The sequence below is a fragment of the Furipterus horrens genome, unplaced genomic scaffold (assembly GCF_987537825.1).
Source record: "Furipterus horrens unplaced genomic scaffold, mFurHor1.1.pri manual_scaffold_1, whole genome shotgun sequence".
Lineage (NCBI taxonomy): Eukaryota > Metazoa > Chordata > Mammalia > Chiroptera > Furipteridae > Furipterus > Furipterus horrens.
In genome coordinates, this window is record NW_028327171.1 from 212,480,088 (window position 1) to 212,496,029 (window position 15,942).

The window sequence follows — 15,942 nt, forward strand, 5'->3', positions numbered from 1 at the left end:
AGACTAGAGATTGAACTCTGTTGTGGGGCGGTGTCAGAGCAGGAGGTCTGGGGACCCACAGGTGACTCCAAATCCTGCCCTGTGACCTTAGAGATTTGACTTTCCCTGTTTGTCCCTCGGTTTCATCATCCATAAAATGGAGGTGATAATGATACCTACCTCACAGGGTGGTAGATTTTTAACAAGTTATGTCGTGTAAAGCATCCAGTCATGCCTGGTACTTTGGGGAAGAGGGTGCGCTGCTCCTGCTGGTTGTCACTTCCTGCTCCCATCTGCCCTTGTCTCTGGCCACAGACCCTGGCACACTGGCGTGCCAGCCCCCTTGCTACTGCTTCCTGCCGGGCTCCTAACCTGGAAGACACAGCAAGAGACTGGAGGGTGGGAGCAAGTGAGAGGCCGGGTATTACCGGGTCACCGTCCTGGGCAGCAGCTCTGGCAGTAGCTGCACCTCTGGTGACCCTACCTCCCACCAAGCGGCCAGCCATGGGCCGCTGCTATTTACCCAGTAACCTTGGCACACGAGCTCACCCTCGGTCCCTCCCACAGCTTCCTGTTTACTACTTTGGGGTTGCATCCTTCTGTTTGGGACTCTCAGCTCCTCCATCAGCTGTATGACTAATTCCCTGCATTAAATTCCTTGTGCTCCAAAAGCTTAGAGAGGTTTCCATTTTCCTGTTGGACCGTGCTGATACAGGGAGCAAATAATATATCTATGACTCATGCGTGGTCTAGGTACAGCTCCACCTGATAACAGACTCTCGGGGTACCTCTGTGAAACAGAAGAGGTAGATGCAATGGATACAAGTGCAGCCCATGGACATGCTGCATTAGAAAGCCAGCAAGCACGTGAACAATGTGCCCAAGAGTCTGAGCCAGCAGGTAAGACTGAGTGGCTGGCTTTGGTGAATGTGGGGGGAACTGGCAGGTAGAGGGACCCTCCATTGTGGGTAAAGGCACAGGGGAGAACGTGGTGATGACTGGAATGCTAGAGAGGAAGAAAATACAAAGAAAGACAAAATTGATATAGAAGAGGGCTTTACGGGTCACAAAAGTTATTAAGAGACTGAAATAGAACAGAAGAGAGCAGGAAACACAACAAGAATGGGTAAACTGAAATATCCGGTGGGGCAGCAGGGCCAGGTCTAAGGTGAGGCAGGGAGACCCTGGAACACGCGTGAGGAGGAGCTCACTCAGGGCCTCTTGTGTCCTGGGCTCCTCCTTTGCTTCCCCTTAGACCCTGCTGTGTGGCGGGCAGTGACAGGAAATGTAAAGAAATAGTATGAAGAGAGAAAGACACAGCGGGCAATGAATGTCAATAAACAAAAATAGGGAGACACAAAGAAAACTATGTTGAAATCAGTAAAGAACAGTGAATGAAGAACTGGTAGAGAGAGGACCACGCGTTGTCTGACTTGGGGAGACGGTCACCACAGAGAAGGCACAGGGGCTGTCCCCGGCACTATTGACAAGTCAGGTGTCCACAGTCATCAAAATGGCCCTGCAAGCCTCTCAGATAAAAATAGGTCTCTCTGAAAAGTAGGAACAAAAGTAAAAATCAAAAACCCAGAGTTGAGAGGCCACAAAGGAAGCACAGAGCCGAGCAGCAGGAATGAGAGCGTGGGGGCCGCTCTCCCAGCAGCGGAATCGCAGGGAGAAGGGCTTCACTGTAGTGGGGGTGCTCACTCTCTTTGGGGGGACAAATGAAATTCTTCATTTTTGCAATTTGGGCCAGGAGTGGAGCTACCCCACCATGGAGTTCCTGTGAATTCCTGCCCTGTAGATCCAGTGGACATAAAGAAGGAAGAGCCATTTTTTAATTCAGGAGTTCAGGCAAGGACTGACGGGAACCAGGAACCTGACGTAATAGGTACGGCTGATTGAAAGGCTCTGTGACGTGAATCACGGGGCCGGGCAAGGGGCTGGGACACCTCATAGGGCCCAAGGAGGCAGTCCCGGTGGCCTGGGTTAGTGGTAGGAAGGGAAGGGAACCAGCGCCTTATGCAGTGAGTTCAGCAGAAAAATGTCCCCGTAATTGGTAAAATAGAAAAACAGAAATGGTCAAGATATTTACAAAAGGAGATAAAAAAGCAAAAACAAAACAAAGCAAAAAAAACAGAAAGACATGGAAAAGTATAGAGATACCATCACCAGAAACAGGCATGATTAGCAAAAATGAGCTAAACCAAGAGGAAAGTGAAGAATTTAAATCACAATGAAAGAAAGAGGCAGAACGGTGGTGGATGTTATAGAGCGAAGGTAGGAGGTAGAATCGGGGCGGGGGGCGGAGCGGGAGGCAGAGTGAAGATGGAGGGGGGAGTCAGGGTGCTGGTGGGGGTCCGAAGAGCTGCCGATGGGCGGAGCTGCCCTCTGTGCGTGCATTTCACCACCTTCTGTGTGGGACCTGGAGGAGCCTGAGACCACATACATGAAGGGCACAGACCAGGGAGACCTGAGTTAACTGAGCTGCTGGGTCTTCCTAGTGCTCTCTCTTAAGGGCGTTTCCTGTCTGCGGGCTCCTGGCACCTCCCTGAGACCCTAACGGGGTTTTGTCCTCTGTGCAGTGATCAGCAGTGAGGACTCCGCAGAATGCGGAAATAGAGAAGAGCGCCCCAAAGCTTCCACCTCCGCACTGATGAGGCAACCTGGTAAGGCGCTGGGAGTTCAAGGCTTGGGCTGCAGGGACCTGATTGAAGAGCTCCTGTTTCCCGAGGCATCGGTTCTGAGTTCCTGGTGCACCAGAGAGCCACTTTCTCCTGGAATCCCCTTCTCTGCATTTATTTTACTTGACCTTATGAGGATGTTCAAGGTGATAAGAAATCATTATATTTACATTTCTGAAGAGGAGGCCAATTAATTTATAGGTCCTATTAATCCACCTGTGCACCCATCTCTTGATTATATTGTAGAAATAGGCAAGCAAAGTAATGAATTTCTTTGAAAACTAATCCTGTGACTGTAAAGTGTTGGACTTATATAGTGGTTTCTATACAGAAAAGGAAGCTAAATACTTCTTTATTGGAAAGTCATATTGTCATCTGATCACAAACTTCAAACAGTGTCAAGGGTGAATTCCTCCAGCTATCTAGTGTTCGCAGAAATGGGTAAGGTATTTGAATCCCAATGTATTGTTTTTGACAGAGTTCCTCAGCAAGTCATGACATATTTAATGAGTTTTCAAAGGACCTTTGCAAATAGTATCTTCCTTTTTCCTGTACAGCAACCCTGAGGGGAAAGCAGGATCAACCTTGAACCTAAATTAAAAAAAAAACAAACCATAATCCCATAAATGTTTCAAGGCCTTCCTCAAAGTCTCGTGGAGATAGAGGGAAAGACGAGACTAGCATCCTGGATTCTATGTTATTTCTTTAGTAAAACTGCAGTTTGAAATGTGTACCACGATGTTGTTTCCCTCGTCATGGGGCAGCATGAGCACCCATAAGCTCCGCACAGAACGGTGGTTGGCTTTCCCTTCCTCCTTTCTCAGCGGATATTGGTAACATGCCTATTTAGGAAAACATATCGAGGTAAGACCTAAAAAATAAATAAACTGTTAACTTGATGTTGATGTTACAAAAGAACAATATGGCAAATGATACTTTTGTTCTAGTAGCTCACTACACATATCAATGTAAAATGTAAGTCTGCTTCGGTTTTCAGGGTGTGCGCCGTCTGGCTCGTGTCTTAGCACGGGCAAAGTGCTCTAAGGCGTGATCCCGAAATAAGGTCTGGGGCTGAGACGCCAGAGAAGTTTATTTCAAGGGGCACCAGGGGGAAGAGGGCTCTCTACCTTCAACACAAGATTTCCAAGGTCCCCCCACAAAGAAACAGCAGATGAAGGAGGGGTGAAATGACAGTAGAAGAGATAAGAAGAGGAAGAGGGAGAAGTGTAGGAAGCTAAGGCTGAAACAGAGCAGAGGGGCCCCTTTGCCAGGGACTGGTCTCTGCTCTGGGGACAGGGAATGGAGCATCACTAACCTACAAGGCAGGAGACTTAGAAGGCAGACCAGGTGGCCTATGTAGAGGCTGTGATATACATGGGACTTCAAGATGTTTCCAAGGTTTATTAGGGAATTTCCTGCTGATCAGTTCCTTAGTCACACACCAAGATACCTGAAGAATCCTATTCCTTTTGCAGTGATCAAAACCTTAACTCCTTAAAGTCAAGCAAAGGAGAGACTGAAGGAGCCACCTTTTCATGATTCTGAATTGCACCAGATAAGAATATCAACATTGTATTTCTGGACAACAGAAATCCAGAGTCTAAATCCAGAGCTCTGTGTTCCTGTTGAATCTTATTCTGACATTCTCCATATATGTTGGCTCAATTACTTCTAGGACACCACTTTGAGCATTTAACTTCTTTGACTCAATTCAAAAATAGGATGAAGCAGGAGGCATTATAAACTGTTGTTTTACTGGATGAGCCCAATCGGCTGATATATTAAAAATGTAGCAATAACACACTACACTAGTAAATGAAAGTTTTTCTTTTATTACACGCTATCATATCTATTAATGCTAAAGAGTTAAAATAATATACTTAGTCTCTACAAACATGGTTTATATTTCATAGAGCATAGGAACACAGTACTTTTGTATTTGTGGACAATATTGTCATTAGTACCAAATTTAGAACATCTTCAAAAAATAATTTGTGCTGATATTTAATTACTAATGGAAAAATTGGCTCAGACCCGCGGCTCTCAAACCCAAATGATATTTGCACTATTGGGTTACATTTTGACTTTTCACAGGGCTTTTATAAATAAAGGTTCATTTTGTTTTCACAAAAACCTTAGCAGGGAGATGGGGTAACTAGGTTATCCCAGCATTGTAGGTGAGGACACTGGAGGTAGTCATGTTTGAAGGTCATTTACAAATTCACACGGAGAGTGAAAGGGAGAGCCGGGCAGGAGCCCGGCAGTATGACCTTGGGCACCAGAACTGGGTGCTATTGAAAGAAAGAGGAAAATGGTCATCTCAGCATTGAGATTGTCACAAACACTATCTACCATGTGAGTTGTCCTAGAATTTGTAAGACTACTACAAGCAAATAACTGTTTTCTCCCTCTTACTTTAGAGTCTATGGACTTAAGAAAATCACTTACATCTGGAAACATACTTTGCAAAAGTGGTAAGACCAAAGAACTTTTCATGGTTACAAATAAACAGTATTTTCTACAAAAGATTCCTTTTCATTCTTTGCTATGTCCTTTATAGTAAAATTCAAATTTGCTTTAATTTAAGATAGTTCATATTTTAACTTTTGTGTTAATTAAGCTAGTGGCCGTGACAAATACACCCAAAGAGGTCAATGGCTTGAACACAGTAGAATTTAGAAGGGAGGGGAGGGGCTCTACTTCACAAAGCCGCTCTGGAAAGCAGCCAAGTGACAGGTCTGCCTTCTTCAAGACCAGATTTCTAAGACCACCTTGGGAGAGGAGCAGAGCTAATAATTAATACAATTACCGACACCGACACCAATCCATAAAGCTACATGTACAGGAAGGAGGAGAATGCAGTGCGGAATGCGGAGGGCCACGAGGGCGCAGAGGAGCCCCCTGAGAGTGAAGTGTCTTTGCCACAGGCTCAGGGGACAGTGAGGGATAAAATACTGACCTACAGGTCACGTGACTACAAAAGGCAGATCATGGAGGTCTGAGGGAGGGACATTCTAAGCCCTGGGTTCTCAGGGTTACCCAACTTTTTCCTATCTGAGTTTCTTGTCACACACTGAGACCTTCAAGAAACATTTGCTCTTTCCGCAGAGATAAGTCATGAAGGCTCTTCAGGGCTCAGTGCGGAGAAGAAGGCCCCGGGAGCCGGGACCTCTGCACTGAGGAGTGGCGCTGATGGACAGGGTAAGGACGGCCATCGCTGGGCTCCGGGACAGCAGGAGTCTGAGTTCAGTCTGTTCCTCTGAGCGCAGCCCACGGCCTGGGAGCCCATTCCTGCCTTGATCTCATGTGGCCACTTTGAAGACTGCAAAGAACGAAATAAACTAACAAACAGAATAGAAACAGACTCATAGATACAGAGGACAGACTGACAGGCGTCAGAGGAGAGGAGGTAGGGGGCAGGGTGAAAAAGGGGAAGGAATTAAGAACCAAAGCCTCATACATAGATACCACCAACAGTGTGGCGATTACTGGGGGGACAGGGGGCTGGAGCGGGAGAAGAGAGTAATATAATAGTGGGATAAGCAGTGATGGAAGGAGACCTGACTTGGGGTGGTGAACACATAATACAATATGCAGATGATATATTATAGAATTGTATACCTGAAACTTATACAATTTTATTAACCAATGTTGCCCCAGTAACTTCAATAAAAATAAAATAGATAAAACTGCGAAGAAAGAAATCACTTAAATTCAGCCTTCACAAGGTGGCTCTGGACGGCAGCAGCGCCATCTTACCTGCTACCTGCTCGGAGACATGTCATTCCCCAGGGTGGCGGCTCACATAGTGATGTCCACCTACTCAGCACCTGTTCTGCAGAGAGCAGAGGAAGTGGGACCATCGCTATTGGTCACCTTTGTCACACACCTGTTCAAAGTATAATAGACTAATTATTCTTTATTTATTGACAGAAGGAAAAGCTTCTGGTTATTACTATCAAATTCTATGTAGAGCTTTTGAAAAATGACCCCCAACAGGACATTGGCCTATTTAGTGATATTTGATCATGTCTTTGTAAATTATGACATCAGTTTATGTTTACAACAGCCTAAAAATTAGGCCAGGTAACTGTTGTTCCCTTGTTCCACAGCTGGGGAGCCATCAGTTTGTTCTCTGCATCTATGAGTTTTGGGGGGATCTTTACACATCACATGGAAAGTTACCAGAAGAGGCAGAACTAACCACCTGGACTCCTAGTAAACTCCCCAAATCCTTTATTAATCCTCTGAAGCCACATGTAAAATAGTAAGGTTTTATTGTTTTAGAAAGACACTCTGGTTTATATCCTGTGTGTTACAAAAGACCCCAACAGGGTCTAGGGCAGAATTACATTCTCAAATATCAATGTTTCTGTAATTGTGTGAATTCACCCCAAGTATGAGAAATAAAAAATTTACGTAGACTCCCGGCAGCTAAGTGCAGATTCCCTCCCAAAGTAGTTAGCTGCAAACCTTTGAAAAAATGTTGGTTTTCAAAACTTTTTGATTCTGCATCTGGGCTAAAGGATTGTGGGTGTTTGCTTCCTTTGGTAGTGATCTCTTTCCTTTAGATGAGATGAGACAGGAATGATCATCATCATGTCTTTATGTTCTAAGTCTTTCAACAATGCGAGGAATTATGAGATTTACAATTTGTTTGGTTATAGACTTACTGACTGTGTTTTCATTTACTTTCAAATCCTGTGGATGTTGAAAACAATGAGTATAGTTCACTGCTCTTTGAAGGCCCAGCTGAGGGGGCTCTGATAACTCACAAAAATCTTAAGACCTGGACAGGACAATATACCTATTCCTATCCCTGCATAAACTGAAATACAAACATATGTAAGGTGTTTTCTAAAGTCTTGGACTCCTACTTCTCAATTCAGTAGGGCTTTGAGTTTCTTTAGAAGGAAGAGAAACAAAATATCAAACATTCTGTCAACTCAGTCCTCCTGCAGTATTAGTCATCCTAATATTTGTAACTTGTGTTTCATTTCTGTCTTCTCACCACCACCTGTTATTTTCTAGCTCCTGTGGATCTTGGAAAAGCCCCTACCTTACAAAAAGCCAAGAGAAAAAGATGTAAGTGTTTAATATGGTTTTACTTGTTGTTTAAATTTTTAGTTAAAATATTTTCTTAAGATCTTATTTATCTATCTTTAGAGAGCGGGGAAGGGTTGGAGAAAGAGGGAGAGAATCATCAATGCATGAAAGAAATATCAGTTGGTTACCTCTTGCACACCTCCAGATGGGGGCCTGGCCTGCAGCCTAGGTGTGGGTCCTCACTGAACATTAAACTGGTGACCTTTCAGTCAGTGGGATGATGCCCAACCCACTGAGCCACACCAGTCAGGACGGAGAAATTTTTTGATTAAAGGCATGCTGACTACAAAACAATGATAATGTCTATTTTGTTGAGTTAAAAGAGCTAAAATTTTAAGAAACAAGCTTGGGAGTTACTGGGTTGAAGTGTGATTTTCAACCAGTATGCCTCAAGAAGCATACTAGTGTGCCGTAAGAATTTTTTAAAATATATTTTATTGATTATGCTATTAATATTGTCCCAATATTTTCCCCTTTGCTCTGTTCCACCCAGTACTCCTCTTCCCTCCAGAAATACCCCCTCTTAATTGATGTCCGTGGGTTGTGCATGTGAGTTCTTTGGCTTCTCCATTTCCTATACTATTCTTAACTCCCCCTGTCTATTTTGTACCTACCATTTATGCTTCTTAATTTCTGCACTCCCCCCCATTCTCCTCCTTTCCCCTCCCCACTGATAACCCTCCAAATTATCTCCCTATCCATGATTCTGTTCCTGTTCCGGTTGTTTGCTTAGTTTGTTTTCTTAGATTCAGTTGTTGTTTTGTTTATTTTATTTTATTAGAGAGAGGGGAAAGGAGAGAGGGAGAGAAACATCACTGTGTGGTTGCCTCTCACTCGTGCCCCCAACTGGGGACCTGACGTGCAACCGAGTCATGTGCCCTGACTGGGAATTGAACCAGCGACACTTGGCTCGCAGGCCAACACTCAATCCACTGAGCCACAGCAGCCAGGGCCCAGATTCAGTTGTTGATAGTTATGAGTTTTTTGCCATTTTAGGGTTCATAGTTTTGATCTTTTTCTAAAATAAGTCCCTTTAACATTTCATGTAATAATGGCTTGGTGATGATGAACTCTTTTAGCTTTAGCTTGACGGGGAAGCACTTTATCTGCCCTTCCTTTCTAAATGATAGCTTTGCTGGATAGAGTAATCCTGGTTGTAGGTCCTTGCTCTTCATCACTTTGAATACTGCTTGCCAGTCCCTTCTTCCCTGCAAAGTTTCCTTTGGGAAATCAGCTGAAAGTCTTATAGGCACCCCTTTGTAGGTAACTCTCTGCTTCTCTCTTGCTGCTTTTAAGATTCTCTCTTTATCTTTAACCTTTGGCATTTTAATTATGATGTATCTTGGTGTGGTCCTTTTTGAGTCCAACTTTTCGGGGACTCTCTGTGCTTCCTGGACTTGTATATCTATTTCCTTTGCTAAATAAGGCAAGTTTTCTTTCATTACTTTTTCAAATAAGTTTTCAATTTCTTGCTCATCCTCTTCTCCTTCTGGCATCCCTGTGATTCAGCTGTTGCACATTTGGAGATGTCCCTGAGGTATCCTCACTTTTTTGAATAATTTTTTCTTCTTTCTGTTCTAGCTGAATGTTTATTTCTTCCTTATGTTCCAAATCATTGATTTGAATCCAGGCTTCCCTACTCCACTATTAGTTCCCTGTAGATTCTTTTTATTTCATTTCTTCCTTCATGTTGTTGCCATACTCAGTGAGTGCTTTGAGCATCCTCATCACAGTGTTTTGAACTCTGCATCTGACAGATTGGTTATCTCCATCTTGTTTAGCTCTTTTTCTGGGGTTTTATTCTGTTCTTCCAGTTTGCCTTATTTCTTTGTCTCCTCAAATTGACAGCCTCCCTGTGTTTGTTTCTGTGTATTAGGTAGCACTGCCATGACTCCCTGTCTTAATAGTGTGTCCTACGTAGCAAAGACCCCTGTAAATGTTGTGGGGTGGAGCCTTAGGTAATCACCAGGGTGGGCAACCTCCTTCACCAACTTGTGGCTCTGTGTTGGGAGAGGGCTCAGAGAGGAGACAATACCACTGCTTGACTTTTGGTAGTTTGCCTGGCATTGACCCCATTTCCAGTCACTTCACCCACTTTCTGTATGTGACTGGTGCCATACCAGCTGTTGTTCTGGAGCTGAATCCCAGAGTGGGTGGAATTGCATGTGTTCTAAGTCTGCGCAGGCCCTTTAAGTGGAGTCCCCTGTAAATCCAGCAGCAGTTTCTTTTGCCACCCCAAACCCCACTGCTTTATACGGCTAGGAGTTATGGGGATTTATCTTCCTGGTGCTGAAACCGTCGGCTGTGCGGTCTAGACTGGGGCTGGGATCACTCACTCCCAAGGTATCCTTTCTGATTTTTATCCAGGGCCATTTTTATCCTGGGAAGGACACTGCCTAAGGAAAGTCTATCCAATCTGCCCTCTATGTCCATGACACCAACCAGATGGCATTTGTTCTCCCATAACCCTCCAAAGAATGATTAAGAATCAGTGTGGGGACATTGTCCAGAGACATTCTGCATGGGATGTCAGATGCTGGCGCAAGCCCCACTTTCTTCACATTTGATGCAGAGTGGCAGACTCAGCATCCATGTGGTGGAAGACCTGGACCAGTGGTTTCCTTCCGGACCTTTGCTCTTCCTTCACTGCCAGGAAACCTGTGCATACCATTCCACAGCTCTAACTTCATCTTTCTTTCCAGTACTCTCCTACTGTTACTCAGACTTCCCATCCAGAAGGGTCAGATACAAGTGGAGAAAAGGCATTTTTTTTTAAACTAACCAAAATTAAGTCTGAATCCTCTAGAGACTCCAAAAGCAGTACATTTTAGGGTTGATGGGGAAAGAACAAGACATCATTCCCAGCAAGGGTCATAACAGAATCCAGAATTTTCAGAATTAACCTCTAGAGTGCCATTATTCGAGCACCACTTTTGTCCTGATCACAGTCCAGGAAGGAGCTGACCCCTTTCTGCCTTCACTGGGGACAGCTGCCTTCAGGAACCAAAGAGCCCAGAGAGACAGAAGTGTGTGGACAGGAGGAGACGGGGTCACAGAGTTAGATGATCAGAACATTGGGAGTAGCTTTAGATAAAAGGCACAACACTGTCAGACTGCAAATGGTCCAGCCAGCCATGCAGTTTGCAGACTGATCTAGAGCTTCCCTGAGCTCCCCTTTCAGCTTTGGAGAAAGCTGATGAGGAGGAGAAATGCAGCAAAGCAGCAAACAAATAGCAGGCAGACACCATCCACATTAGGTCACCCCAGCTTTGTCCTTTCTGCTCCTGAGTCGGAGCTCAAACAGGGAGAGGCACATACAGTCTTGGGCTTGGTCTCCAGCGACCTAAGTACAGGGCAGTAGCAGAGCTGCACGGCTCCCTTCTGCCAGGACAGAAGCTGTGTGTTTCATTGTCACGTAAGAATCAGGGAGGCTGCCCTGGCTAGTGTGGCCCAGTGGATTGAGCCCTGGCCTGAGAACCAAAAGGTCGCTGGTTCAATTCCCAGTTGGGGCACATGTCTGGGCTGTGGGCTAGGTTCCCCAGTTGGAGGTGTGCAAGAGGCAACCAATCGATATATTGCTCATACATTGTTGTTTCTCTCCCTCTCTTTCTCCCTCCGTTTCCCTCTCTCTAAGAAGTAAATAAATAAAATCTTAAAAAAAAAAAAAAGAATCAAGGAGGCCAACTGTGTGTGGATCTATGATAGTTTTATTGACACCTGGTGCCTCTGCTAAAGCAGAGGTTTGAGAGGGGAAATGAAGGAAGATATTCTGTTGTATCAAAAATGCCACTGAAAGAAAGACTTTGAAACTCTGGAGGTTTGTGGAATAAAGTTTCCTAAGTACCCCTGCGACTTTATAGAAATGATCTTAACATGGGAGGAAGGTGTCCCTGCCCACTTGTGAAATGAGATAGAATGAAGAAAATTCTCTTTCAGGGTCAAAAAAGCAGAAAGAAGAATATGTAGATTTTTGCTCGGAAAGAGTTCCAGTGACCTGCAGGGAGATGAAAGGCATGCTGTATAAGAACAAGTTGCAGCAAGGTGGGTTTAACGGTCTATTTTAAGTTGTAACGTCATGGAAAGGAATCACAAGAAGTAATGGAATTACCCGTGTGAATTTCCTGTCATTCAAGACATTGAGGTCTACTGTGGCTTGAAAGAAGAAGGAAGGGATCCCTAACATGATATTTTTACACTCTGAGCAATGGTGTCATATCGAGTGCTCACCCCCATGTGGGAGCGCCCATGAGGACGCCCAGAGAACCAGAGAGAAGTGTAGGAACATCAGTCTACAGGTGGAAGATACAGAATCAGACATAACACAATAGAGGCCCTCAGCGTCCACCTTCACATCCTGTATCCCATCTGGATAATCACCACCAGGGTGGGGTGTCTGATGTTGTGAGGAGGTCACAGAGTTTAGAATCAGAAAACCAGAGTCCCACCTCAGCTCTGTTCAGAGGGACAGCCTGAAATGTCTCATCTAAGAAATGGAGAATAATTACAAACCTGCCTCCTAGTGTGACTGGCAGAATGAATTTACCAAATGAATATAAAGTGTTCTATGATTTTTAAATATCCATTGATTAAGCTCTATAATGATTATCTATTAAAATGAACTTCATAAGCGATTTCTCTTAAAATGGATAGTGAAAACCGATTACTAGAAATATTTGCATTATAACTAACTTTTAACAGCTTTGCTGCAATATAACTCACATATCCAATTCTGCACTTAGAGTGTAGAGTTCATTGTTGGGTTTTTGTTTGTTTCTTTCATATGTTCATAAGGTTATGCGACTGGTATCACAATCTAATTTTAGGACATTTGCGTCCCCCATTGAAGGGAACCTCATGCCTCTCAGTAGTCAGTGCCAATCCCACCTCACCCCACTGCCTTGACCGAAGCAATCACTAATCTATTTTCTGGCCTATAAAATGCCCCATCTAGGCATTTCATGTCGACCGTCTCATATATCATGTGCCTCTCTCTGACTTGTTCTTTCATACAACATTGTGTTTTCAAGGTTCACCCATGTAGTAGCATGTATTATATTTCCTTCTTTTTACTGCCAAATAACAAAATATTCCATGGTCCGGATAGGCCATATTTTGTTTACTTAGCCATTCATCGGAGTTTTCCACTCTCTGCCTATGAAAAGTGCTGTTTTAAGCATTCATATCAAGTATTTGTGTGGACATATTTTTAAAATTCTTTTGGGCATATATCCAGGAGAGGAAGTGCTGGGTCCTATGGTAATTCTATGGTGAACTTATTGAGGAAAAACTAAACTCTTTTCCACAGTATTGCTCCAGTTTATGTTCCCACTGGCCAAGTCTCAGGGCTCCCATTTCTCTCCATTCTCACCAACACTTATTATTGTCTGTCTTTCTCATTGTGGCCATCCCAGTGTTTATAATGCAGTGTCTCACTTCCACTTCCCTAATGACTAATGTTGTCATGACTGTCAATTATGTATAACTTAAATTTTCCCCTGACAACTATTCCCCGGTTGTTTTCATGTTAGCTCCCCACGATGTCAGGGATGGGAACTCTCTGTTCAGCGATGTCATTAAACTTAGATGAAAGCTGGTGCAGTAGAGGGCACAGATGTTGTCATGGTGCCATTCTGAGCTTCAGGGCGCCCTCCTGAGATCTGAGTCCAACTTGAGGTTCTGCCCCCACATTGCTCCAGGGCTATCAGAGAGTCTGGCCTGACTCTGTCTCCAGAATTTAATAGCAAATAGAAATCCTCTCATTGTTTAACCAGTTCTTCCTTGCAGGTGATTTTGGAATACTTTTATAATGTTGATTTGATGCTAAGGATCATATTTTTTTATTGTGAAAGGTGAAAGAAATGCAAGCACAAAGCAGGAAGTCTCCATGAAGGGGACCCATAGGCTGGGTTTGGGGCTTCTGATGTTTGAAAGGGGAGGCCAGGCTCTCCTGATATTGGTCTTGAACCCATATTGGGTCACTCCATGTCCAAGGTGGTGGGACTGAACTATGAGGACACAGAGGTTTCAGGATCACCTTGTGCCGGTCTTACAGGATCCACAGTGAAGTGTATAGAGACAGAAGATGGAAAATGGTTCACTCCCAGGGAATTTGAAGTTGCAGGAGGCTATGAAAAATCAACTCATTGGAAGAAAACTGTGCGCTGTGGTGGGAGACCCCTAGATATACTGATGAAGGTATTCCAGTGACGGGCAGGGGATACACCTATTTTTTCACTTATAGTCAAAGATATGGTTACTTAGTGATCACCCAATATATGCTGAATTATCACGAGAGCCCTGAAGCCCCTGACTTCATCCTTCCCTAGAGGAGAGGTGTCTGACCCTCCTACCTCAGGACAAGGTAGCACATCCATTTCTCAAAGGGGCTCTGTTGGGGTAGATGCAGCAGCTTGGAGGAGGGAAAGGTCATTTTGACTCAGATACCTGCAGACAACTGTATGCACTGAAGGGAAGAAGACAGCCTGCAGTCAAAAAAGTGGGCAGAAGACACTCCAGAGAAGGAATAGTGTGAAAACCAGAACCACGGCTAATGTGACTCCATGGGTTGAGGTAGATGGATTATGTGTGATATGGCGAAATTCATCAATTGGGGTTGTGTGCACAGGGATTTAATGCCAGGCTAAGGAGTTTAAACTCATCACACAGACAGTGCAGAACCAGGGAGTCTCCTGAGTTGCGATATGACATATTTAAAACAGTATCTCAGAGAACATGGGGCCATGAAATGACTTCACCATCTTTCAGCCCAAGAAACCTACACTCAGCCCGCAGGCTCAGATGTAACTTCTGTCTGAATATTTCCTGGCTGACCTGCCTTGATCATTCCTTCCCTGGGTTCCCTGACCTCTCTATTAAGGCCCTTCTCACAGTATTTTATATTTATTTTTTCATGCATTTCCTTTGTCTCTAGACCCATCTAGGTTTTATAAGGAATACCTCTGAAAACTTAGGAAAAAGCACAAGAACAAGGGGAAAGGTTCTGAAGATGATTTTCTGGGTACAATTAATGAATCCTAGAATAAGTACAGGTGAGGAGAGGGAGATGGTTACTCAGTGAGCTGACAGTATGATGCCCAAGAAGAAATATTTACAAGGCAGTTAATGCCATACTCACAAAACATAAACACAGGCTATCCGTATACTCAGATATTTTTATTTTTCAGGAAGGAAAACTACCTACACCGCCAACAAATTATAGCAGAAATAACAAGGTGAGTATTACTTCATACATGTTCTTATTACATAACTGATTTGATATATACTACATCATTTTTATGTTTTTTCAATTGTGTGCTGATCATTAGTTTCCTCTTCTCCTCTCTCTGTCTTTATTTATTTGTTTGTTTATTTATTTTGCATGCCATCAGGGTTGTTCCATTGAGCATTACGTTGTATGCAAGGTTATCATGAATGCTAAATTATTTGAGATTGGAATAATAAGAAGCCATTAAAATAGCCTCAACGAAGAGTTTTAATTATAGATGTAAATGTTGTAAGACTGTCAAATGCAACACCAACATGATTAAGGAATACATAAAAACCATTCTTACTAAAGTCATGGGGTCACCTTCAACACAATTCCAGGTTTTGTTCATATTTTTTACATCCTCTTCCATGATTCAATACAATATACACGCAGACTTACAGAATTCTCCCTCAAGCAGAAATTGTTGGCAAACTTCCCATGAGGATGGTGCCGTTGGGGAGGGAGCGTTTATGAGATGGACGTTCCTTACGTGAGGGGATGACCTGGAAAATTGTTTACTCTGATGCCACCCCCCTTGGCTCCAGCTCAGGGGCTGTGCAGGCCTCTTTCTGTCGGGGAGAGTGGTCCCTCCCTTGGTGGAAGAAGGCTGTGGGGGCAACAAACAAATATGTAATGTAAGTGCAGATTCAGCACCAAGTCAGAGTTTTTTCAAGATTGAGGATCAGTGAGAACTTGAGAAGGAGGGGACTGTGAGAAGTGCCATCGTATACACTTCAGGTAGAAATGGCCTCAAAAGACTTCCACAGAATTCTCCATTCGGTTACACAGAGCTGGCCACTGGGACGTCACCTTCCACTGGGAGTGTGAGGTCCAGGCCTTTATATTATCTCATGGTCTGCGTCTTTGGAACTATCAGTCCTTGGGACATTTCATACACTGGGTTTACTG

At 43.9% G+C, this 15,942-nt stretch overlaps 1 protein-coding gene across 1 annotated transcript in view; it reads left to right on the forward strand.

Moving 5' to 3' along the window:
• The window catches only part of LOC150022760 (nuclear body protein SP140-like protein), a 44,645-nt gene that overhangs the window by 16,503 nt on the left and 12,200 nt on the right, over positions 1–15,942 (forward strand). The window contains exons 6-12 of the mRNA XM_090288464.1: positions 733–879; positions 1,733–1,867; positions 2,562–2,645; positions 5,081–5,134; positions 7,692–7,745; positions 11,703–11,807; positions 13,819–13,961. Of these exons, the coding sequence (XP_090144590.1) occupies positions 733–879; positions 1,733–1,867; positions 2,562–2,645; positions 5,081–5,134; positions 7,692–7,745; positions 11,703–11,807; positions 13,819–13,961 (722 nt within the window). The remainder of the gene's footprint in view (positions 1–732; positions 880–1,732; positions 1,868–2,561; positions 2,646–5,080; positions 5,135–7,691; positions 7,746–11,702; positions 11,808–13,818; positions 13,962–15,942) is intronic.